Source organism: Cenococcum geophilum (genome assembly GCF_001692895.1).
Source record: "Cenococcum geophilum 1.58 unplaced genomic scaffold K441scaffold_6, whole genome shotgun sequence".
NCBI classification, from domain to species: Eukaryota; Fungi; Ascomycota; class Dothideomycetes; order Gloniales; family Gloniaceae; genus Cenococcum; species Cenococcum geophilum.
The window spans coordinates 2,966,763-2,977,314 of NW_027137564.1; the positions used below are offsets into that span (position 1 = coordinate 2,966,763).

The 10,552-nt window shown below is 43.0% G+C and overlaps 1 protein-coding gene across 1 annotated transcript; it reads right to left on the minus strand.

Moving 5' to 3' along the window:
* Positions 1-1,285: 1,285 nt before the first annotated feature.
* On the minus strand, positions 1,286-2,340 carry K441DRAFT_654085 (uncharacterized protein; the record flags this gene model as incomplete). The annotated part of the gene is made up of 3 exons (XM_067647643.1): positions 1,286-1,658; positions 1,845-2,011; positions 2,099-2,340. Coding segments are annotated over 2 exons (495 nt in total), but the record flags the coding sequence as incomplete, so codon positions are not given.
* Positions 2,341-10,552: the final 8,212 nt, after the last annotated feature.

Here is a 10,552-nt window from a genome sequence, read left to right on the forward strand (position 1 = left end):
GTAGTATATAGTCTCCATAATTTTAGAGGCCTTACCTCCTTAAGGATTTGTCTCTCTTACCAATCTATCCTGTTCCAATCGTGTCCTTATAGCCCCCTATTTACAAGATCCCCTTATATTTAAATCCTTCCTACTCTTTTTTAGAAGGGTAGTCGGCTTTAAGGACCAGATTGTTTATTTATATCTTTTATTTACAACTACTATCCTCCTTTAAAATCATGCGATAACCTAAACGGAAACTCTATAGATACTTTATGGAAAGCCGTCGCGTAAAGGCAGGAAGGTCCCTCTAATAGCGAGAGATTGTAATAATATAACCCTCTAGGCAAGATGGCTAAATAAGCCCTAATACCTAGATGCTTTAGGAGCTTAAAGACTTTTACATACCTATAGTTACCGCTAAGGAAAACGTAGACACCCTCTATAATGGTTATAACGCTGCTAAAAAGTAACTAGAACCCCTTTAGCCCTACCTAGACTAATTAGAAGATTAAGCGCTAGAGGTAACTTTAAGATCTTCTTTTAAGCTAGAAATACTAGAGGAATATACTAATATATTTAACTAGGGAACCAACCAGAACCCTCCCGGAAGACTACCGGCCTCTAATTAGTATAGTAGTGGTGTATAGACTGCTTACTATTACGGAAGTGGGCACAAGCTGGAATACAATATACTAAACAGGGTAGTAATTAAAGAAGGCTACGTACGCGTAACTATGCGTGGTTGATATAAAGACATTTAGATAAAGAAGAAGATTCTTTGTGTACCAGGTCGGGTATAAATAGGGGTTATAGGGGAACGTGCGTAGGTGTCTTGGGACAAACATAAGCACGGGTTAAGAACGTTAAAACGCGCAGGGACGTAAGAGCGTGTAAGTCCCGTAATAGTACCCCCCCCTTACTTCCGAGCTCCTGCGAGGCGTGTCGTGTTATATATACTAGAAAAAAACCCAATATGGGAAAAAAAAATTTGTTAGCCTTCTCCGCCCTTCTACGTCCTCCGTTGCATAGGCTCCTCTAATTCGGTCCTTCCATGTTTAATCATTAGGCCACTAACTTGTTAGGCCTAAAGCATAGCCCAGCTTCCGTCGCCAGCTACACTCCTATCCTCACCACTTAGAGACGCATTACTAAAGCTCGTATAGTCCCTTTCTTACTTTTAGCAGCTCTACGGCCTTCCCTTCCTATACTCCAGGTCCCCCTAAAAAATTACCCCAATTTTTGGTCCAAAATGGGCGTTTTAGGCAGTATTTATCGGCCTAAACGGCAGTATAGTACGGTCAGTACGGTGTTCGTGGTCGTGGTAAGGCATATTCTTAGTAGGTTCTTATCAGTGCGGTACAGTATTCGTATCATAGGCAGGTTCTTGTCGGTGGCAGTACGGTGCCAGCGCAGGTTCCGTAGGCATATCGGCACGGGATCTTATCAGATTCGGGTAGCAGTATGGTGCTAGCGACGTGTTCGGGTTCCGTAGGCGAATCGGCACGGAGCTTATCAGTTCATATGGTAGCAGTACGGTGCCAGCAACGGGGTCGTCTCGTAGGCATATCGGCACGAGGCTTGTCGGTTCGGGTAGGTAGCAGTACGATGCCAGCAACGGGCGGCTTAAGACAGTCTGGGTATCGGATGCGAATAGCTTCGGCGGCGGCAGTATAATGCTAGCGACAGGTTCGGGCGGCTTAGGACAATTCGGGTATCAGATGCAGAGAGCTTCGGCAGCAGGTTCGGACGGTAGCAGTACGGTGCCAGCAACGGGTTGTCTCGTAGGCGTATCGGCACGAGGCTTATCGGTTCGGGTAGGTAGCAGTACAATGCCAGCGATAGGGTCGTAGGCGTATCGGCACGACGGGTTATCGGGGTCGTTTCGCAGGCGTATCGGCGCGAGGTCTTGTCGGTACGTAGGGCAGTGCGTGCAGGTCGGTAGGACAGTAGTAAGATACCAGCTTCCGTGTTCGTGTTCGTCATGCAGTAGGATGCGAGCCATCAGGTTAAACCGAGGGGCAGTAACGTGCCTGTTCGTAATAGCAGTAGGATGCAAGCCATCGAGGTCGCAGGCGTATCGGCGCGATGTCTTGTCGGCAGGTCGTGATTCCACAGGCGTATCGGCGTGGTGTCTTGTCGTACCAGTTCAGAACCCCAGCGTCCTAGTCTACCCGCAGCCAGCAGCTCCTGTATCTACCCCGTAGGCGTAGAAAGGCATGCTCCGCGACCAGTAGCCCACAGGCCCGCCAGGTATAGAAAAGGGATCCAAATGTAGTGTCGCGGAAGTGGGCACGAGCTAGAATACAATATACTAAACAGGGTAGTAATTAAAGAAGGCTACGTACGCGTAACTATGCGTGGTTAATACAAAGACATTTGGATGAAGAAGAAGATTCTTTGTGTGCCAGGTCGGGTATAAATAGGGGTTGTAGGGGAACGTGCGTAGGTGTCTCGGGACGAACGTGAGCACGGGTCAAGAACGTTAAAACGCGCAGGGACGTGAGAGCGTGTGAGTCCCGTGACACTTACAAGCTAAGTGGGCCTACCCCTTTAGGTAATCTAAGCCAATTACTAACTTAAAACCCGAGCCTTGTTGGGAAGCCTATACTAGCTACTAGTACTAACACTACCTCTATAGTAGGAGCCTCCCTAGGCCCAAGTTCGGAAGGTTAAGAGCCCTATACTAATCTCCTTTAAGATAGATATTGGGAAGCTGTTATAAGGCTCTTAAAAGCCATATAGAAGGAAGCTACTAATAAATATATTAGAACCCTTTAAGGGTAAATCTAGATCTGGTAGGGCCTAATCTAAGCTAGGTAAATTCTTTTATAACCTAGTTAAGGCTAAGGGCTTCTTAAAAGCTACCTAGTACCTACCTAAGAAGGTATAGAAGACTTAGAGAGTTATTTACGCTATAAATGGAAAAAGGATATAGACTGACTGGCTAAGGCCTCTAATAGTCTAGAACTCCGCTATAGACCTAATACCTAGCAGTTAGACGATTGGGTTTATAAGGTAGATAACTTCTTTAAAATGCTAATAATATAAGATAATACCAAAGAGCATATACGCTAGATTATTAGCAAGATTAAAGACCAAGTACTAAACTAGATTGCACTTAATTAGCTTAATAAAGAGTAAATTATTATATAGTTATAGCTGCAAACCTTTTTAAAGAAATATACTTAAGATCTATATATTGTATAATATAATAATATAGAGCTATTTTGGAATAAGACATAGCTAGACCGCTATAACTTCTGCCAGTTTATAAACTTTATGGAAACTTATACTTAGCAGATAGATCTAGAGCCCTTTAAAAATAAAAACGGTAGTATCTATAAAAAGGAGAAGATTAGGTTTATTTAAACTAGAATTAAGCTAGTAATTTATAATAAAATAAAGCGCGTAAGAGCTTTATCGCGGATTACTATATATACGGATTTTAAACGAGTAGTTCTAAACGCTAAAGATATAGTAAGGAACTAGACCTCTTTTAGTAGGAAGCCAGAGGGTTACTAAAAGCGTAGGCACTTTAATAGTAATATAGGGCAGACCTAACCTTTAAAGAAGCCGTTCTTAAAGAGAACTTTAAAAGGGTTAAAGTTAGGAACCTTAAATAATAGGAAAGACTCCTAGGGCCAACCTAATACCTATTTAGCACCTTTATGGGAATACTTTAAGAAGTTAAGAGAAAACTCTAGAGGTAGATTTTATTGGAAAAATAAGTAGGGTAATAATCGCACTAATAATCTAAAAAAAAAAGCCCTAGTTGCGGACCTTTCCTAGCTATAACTAGGGCAAGATATAGAAGGAAAGACTCTCCGTATCGCTGTTAAGTTAGAAATAATACTCCTTATAGGTAAAGTATGTTAGTTCTAAGCACTATATAATAGCGGCGCCGAAATTAATCTTATATAATATAATTTAGTAAAAGAGTATAAACTTATCCTATTATAAAGGTGGTGGAAATCTATTATAGGCTTTCTAGATAAGTATTGGATTAAACTATATAGTGCCTATAAGCTTATAGTGTTAGTAGCCGATATATATAACCGCACTAAGGTAGTCGGCCCGCAACCCTTCTAGGTGGCTAACTTTGTAGGTTATAACCTTATCCTTAAATACCCTTAGCTAGTAGAAGCAGATCTTAAGATATGCTTTAAGACTAGAGCCTTTAAATAGTAGAATAATAAAGATTTAGAAGGGCGTATATTACTAATAAGCCTAAAGGACATTCTAGAGAATATAGCCCTAGGCGAAATAGTGTACGCTTTATACCTAAAGAAGTATCAGATTTAACCCCTATTTAATAGTAAGATGGGTATAGAGCCTAGTATAGGTAATAACCCCTCTATAATGGAGACCCTATAGGGAACTACTAAATAGGTCGCGGAGATATTGCAGAGAGGCGGCGATCTTAAGGATCTCACGAGATACTTTAACCGTTATAGGTTACTCTAGCTTAAGCAATATATAAAGAGTATACTACGGCATCTTAAGCGCTGCGTTAAGGATTTCCTTACCCTTTACTAGCTACTATATAAAACGGTGTAACGTACGGTGGTAACTATATATAAGCAACCACTATAGCGTATAACGCTGCCCGTAAAGTATTTTAAGGGAGCTCTGGGACCTACCTAACGATAACGCGAAGGATAAACGCGACCCTAATTTATTAAATATTCTAGTAGTGTAAGGGTACTTTTGGTCCCTTACTCGGCTACATCCCGGGAGCTCTCAGGGGCTGCCAAGGCTAGCCTTCGGCTAGGCCTTGGCCACCCCTTATAAGCTCCTCGGGCTTGCAGCCTCCTTCCTCCCCCATCGGTTCGTCTCTGTACTCAGGCTATTGCCTACCCTCATTACCATATCGTCCTCTTCCATCGACTCCCTATGTGACTCATGCTCGGCTTGCCTGCTCCCTACCGTACACCCTGGCAATACTGCCTTACATTCGAACCGATCCTACACCCTTGCGGGTGGTAGCCTGCAGCAAGCCGAGGCTTCGCCCTCGAGCATTTCACGATCCCTCCATTTTACCTAGGACGACCGCGTACGCTGCAGAGCAGCTACACCAGCAAGGACGCCTGGCAGATCGCATCCGCATAACGGTGTTGGAATACGGATCAGGTCCTCTACCTTACCTAGGACGATCGCGTATGCTGCAGAGCAGCTACACCAGCAAGACGTCTGGCAGATCGCATCCGCATTACGGTGGTAGACACGGATTAGGAGACAAGGAAGACGGTAGCTAACTGGCAAGGGTCGGTGCTATCCGGATCGTACGCGATCACGATTGGTATACCCGCATACGATCGACAGTGCAGCGGTGCAGCTCTGCCCCGACGGCGACCCGAAGGTGATTCGATTGCTATCCGAAGGCTTTCTGGCAGGAGTCAAGGGGGATCGTGCGCGATTAAGCTTGCAATACTCTATAGGCCAACCACGGGTTCACTTGCGCAGGGCAGTGCCACCAACAGAGCTTGGAAGGTTGAACGTCTTAAAGGATGTCAGCTATCCTAGAGGGGCTATCCGCATTGCTTATTCAATGGGCTATCTGGCAAGGAACTGAACGGCTAGTTTTCAAAGCTACAGCTACTAACCATGCGCTTCCAGATTCAAATGCATTAGGGCTACGGCCCAAACCGGAAAGCTTTCGGTTATCAGCTAAAGAGTGCCGAGACTAATCGCAGGGGATTGTCTTTTAAGCTACGGTCTTACCTCTAGGTTACGGCTCAAAGATCGTACGCGATCTCTTGCAAGGCTTTGGTCGCTCCAAGTGCTCCAGCTTGCATCCAGAGCTACAGCTTGCCCAAGAGAATGGCAGCAGCTCAAAGATCGTACGCGATCATCTCTCTGCAAGGCTTTGGTCGCCTTCCAAGAGCTCCACGCTTGCATCAAGACGCTACAGCTTGCGCCCAAGAGAATGGCGGCGGCTCAAATATCCTATGCGATCTCTTTACGGAGCTACGGCTCCGACCCGGAGGACTCTCGGGCTGTCAGCCATAGGGGCTGCCGAGACCTAATCGCCAGGCGATTGTCTTTCAGAGCTACGGCCTCACCTCGAGCTTCGGGCTCAAAGTTCCTATGTGATCTCGTAAGCTACGGCTTACCTCAAGAGGCTACGGCTCGTCTTAGGGCTACGGCCCGACCCGGAGACTCTCCGGCTGCTCAGCCAAAGGGCTGCCGAGACTTAATCGTACGCCGATTGGTCTCTTCTGAAGTTACAAGCTCAGCTTATGGAGATCCTAATGCGCGTTAAATGCCATCCTTAAGCTATAGCTACAGCTTTAAGAGCTACGGCTCAAAGATCGTACGCGATCTCTCTGCAAGCTTTGGTCGCTCCAAGGGCTCCAGCTTGCATCAAGAGCTATAGCTGCCCAAAGATTATGGCAGCAGCTCAAAAGATCCTACGCGATCATCTCTTAGCAAAGCTTTGGTTGCTCCAAGAGCTCTCCAGCTTGCTTCAAAAGCTCACAAGACCCTATTGACATCTCTCGAACCCTTCCGGGACGAGCCCTCTATAATCTCCCGCTACCGCAAGGTAATAGAGGGGGTTGACCGCCAAGAAGGGGGGGGGGAATGTAAGGGATATTCTTGCGATTAAGCCGGCTCCAAGCGGAGACTATCTGGCTATCAGCCATAGAGCTGTCGAGACTTAATCGCAGGCGATTGTTCTCAAGACTGATCGTATACGATCAAGTCTTACCCACCAGCAGACGCTCTTTTCCTACCTAAAATAGGCCCTTTTTCCACTGGGTTTTGGCTATTAGGTTAAGGGTTTTATCGAGGCTGCTTGGGCTGGTCCTTTTCCCCCATTTCTTTATTCCCCTGTACAAGCAAGGCTTCTGCACTGCTTACCTTTCTGTACATAGAATCAATCTATTGGGATACGGGCTGGGGGCCAGCCCTAACTAAGGGGGGGGCAATGTAAGGGTACTTTTGGTCCCTTACTCGGCTACATCCCGGGAGCTCTCAGGGGCTGCCAAGGCTAGCCTTCGGCTAGGCCTTGGCCACCCCTTATAAGCTCCTCGGGCTTGCAGCCTCCTTCCTCCCCCATCGGTTCGTCTCTGTACCCAGGCTATTGCCTACCCTCATTACCATATCGTCCTCTTCCATCGACTCTCTATGTGACTCATGCTCGGCTTGCCTGCTCCCTACCGTACACCCTGGCAATACTGCCTCACAAGTAGGCCTAAGGGACTTACTAAGGGTATTTTTAGGCAGGAAAGCTAAAGTTCTACCGTAGAACTTAGAGTATAATTATGTAATTAATTTAGAAGAAAGTAAATAACTGCCGAACCTCCCTATTTATAACCTCTTACGTAAAGAGCTTAAGATCCTACGGGAGTACCTTAATAGGTTATTGGAAAAGGGGTGGATCCGGCCTAGTAAGTCGCCGGTAGGCGTATTAATCCTCTTTATCCTAAAACTAAATAGAACTATAAGGCTATGCGTAAACTATTGTGGTCTTAATAAGATTATAATTAAGAACCGTTACCTACTACTACTAGTTAGTAAAATGCTGGATTAACTATTTAGGGCGAAGATCTTTATGAAGCTGGATCTACGAGACGCCTACTATAGGCTCTGTATTAAAGAAGGGGATAAGTAAAAGACCGCTTTTAAAACCTAATATAGCTACTTTAAGTATCTAGTAATGCCTTTTAGGCTAGCTAATGCGCCTATAATATTCTAATTATATATTTATAGAGCCTTAGGGGGACTAGTTAACCGTATAACGTAATCTATAAGCAAGTAGCCCACACAAGCAAGTGGCCCACCCCACTAAATCCACCCTACCGAACCCACCCTACCACACGACGCGTTATTTAACAACCACCTAAATGGCAGCACCACAATAGCAAGAGGCCCTTTTTTAAGAGGGCAGAGTTAACCTAGGTGTTTAAGCCTATAAGTAGGGCTAAATTACATCCTTGCGAGGTATTAAGAGGGCATATAACATGTCCCAAAAGACAGTTAAGCGACGCGTTAGCGGCATTAGATAACAGCGCGGTTCTACTACCTTAAATTACCGTCTTATACTAATATAAGAAGAGAGTTTTAAGCAGTGGATTCTATTAATGGATTAATATGGTATGCCGCCTAGGATTGCGACCGTATGGTAGATGGCTAGTATTCTAGCTACCTAATATACTAGACAGACTAACCCTATTACTATTAGCCAGAACTAGGTATAAAACTTTATTAACCGCTATAACGATCTAAAATCTAAATATAATTATAAGTATAACTATTAATAGGCAAAATATGAGAATCCTATGCTTATTCGAGCCTAGTTTAAACGCGTTAAAGATATAAAAATATAGTATAGGATTCTAGATAATAATGTCTAGAATTTTAATAAAACTAGCTACTAAATGGGTATTATTATAACTATAAAAGTTGTTACTAGAACTAATAGGGCTAGCTAGCCTAGAACTATATAGCTAGGCAATTAAGAATAGGTTATAATTATTGAATGCATTAATGCCTAAGGGATTATAATTCCACCACTTATTATCTTTAAGGTAGTAATATACTAGGCTGCCTGGTATAAGAATAATATTATATTATATAACTGGTTAATTAGTGTTAGCGATAATAGCTAGATAATAAATGAGATTAGCTTAACCTAGCTAACGGAGGTATTCTATAAGTATATAAAGGATTGCATTGTTAGCATATATCGGCTGCTAGTACTAGATGGCTATAATAGCCACATATCGCCCGAATTCAATTGGTACTGCCTAGATTACTAGATAGTTGTCCTTTATATACCGGCGTATTTATTATATCTACTACAGCTACTAGATATAGGCTGTTTTTTAGTACTAAAGTAGGCTTACGGACACCTTATTAAATAGATTATAAGCCGTGGCGTTAACCATATTAATAAACGCAAATTCCTACCTATATATAGGCAGGCTAGGTAGGTAGCACTATATTAGAACAATATACGGGTAGGATTTATAGCTACTGGCCTAGTCCTATACAATCCAGATTACATGCTATTACTACTACACACTAAATATTAGATACTATTACCTTAACGTTTGCGGTTAGATGCATTTTAGGTAGCTAAAATACCCTATAATATTACTAAGCTACAGAAGTAGATGGTTCTGCTAAGGCGCTATCTTAAATAGCGTATATATAGCCTACTAAGTCTAACAGAGCAAGCCCTTACTTAGCTTATTAAGGGTTGCGAAATAGCAATGTTAAGCGCTGTCCTGCTTATAACCGAAAATTAAAAGCTATATATGGAAAACTAGCGCTAAAAATAAAAGAGGGTAACTAGGCGTATATATATAGCTAGGGGGGGTGTTTTATTAGGAGTAGAAGGGCTATCTTATATACAAGCTGCCTAGAAGGAGGTAGTAGAGGGGGCAGTAGAGGTAACGGCTGAGCGACCGCAATAGGTAGTACGTAAGTGTAGTATATACAAATTAACAGAATATACAGCATGTATGTGCCCTAGACGGTAGGCGACTAGCTAGTAGATAGCTATACTAAATATAGTTATTTATAGTTGATTAATTGCTTCGTTTTGCGATCGCGTATTTGGTGGGGTGGGTTTGGTAGGGTGGATTTGGTGGGGTGGGCCACTTGCTTATGTGGGCTACTTGCTTATAGATTACGTTATACGTTATCTATTTAGATAATATCTTAATTTACTTAGAAGATAAGGATTAACACAAGCAATATATTCGCGAAGTACTAGAACATTTAAATAATTGGGGCCTTTACGCTAAGGCGTTAAAGTATATCTTTAATACTAAGCAGGTTAAGTTCCTGGGTTATATTATAATGCCTATAGGTGTAGTAATAGACCTAGTATAGGTATAGATAATCCAGGAGTGGCCGGAGCTAGAGAGCTACTAAGATATTTAAGTATTTCTAGGCTTTGCTAATTTCTATAGGCGCTTTATTTATAACTACTTGGACGTTACCTAATACCTATTTAACTATATTACGGAAGCTTTCTAAGTCCTAACCTAAGGAGTAAAAAGCTTAAAGGCGGTAAGGAAGAAAACTAAAAAGGGACTAACTAAATAGTATAAGCTATAGTTATGGCCCAGAAAGGTTTAGGAGGCCTTTTAAAAACTTTGCGTAAAGTTTATAAAAGCTTTATTGCTGCGGCATTTTAACCTAAATTAGCTATTAATAATAATTACTGATATATTAAATTTTGCCCTTATTAATATCCTACTATAACCTAATAGGTATCCGGACGCTACCTATCACATATTGGGGGGGCTGATTTGGCGCGGTTACGACCCGGGTTAATACGAGGTTAGGGCCACCCCTGCTGATAACGCGCCCGAACCCCGCATAAGGTCGCGCAGCGACCGCCCCCGAGTACTTTCGCACGCGATTTTGGGCGAAAAGGTACATAATTTGTGTTAGATTGGTACTTCTGGACAGTCGCGTAATGTTACTCTGAATTTACAACACCTAAACGGGCTCTATTCCTACATTAAGGCGTCTTAGTTGCTATAGTATAGTCCTATATTAAGACATCTCGGTTACTATAGTATAGTCTTATATTAAGGCGTCTCGGTCAATA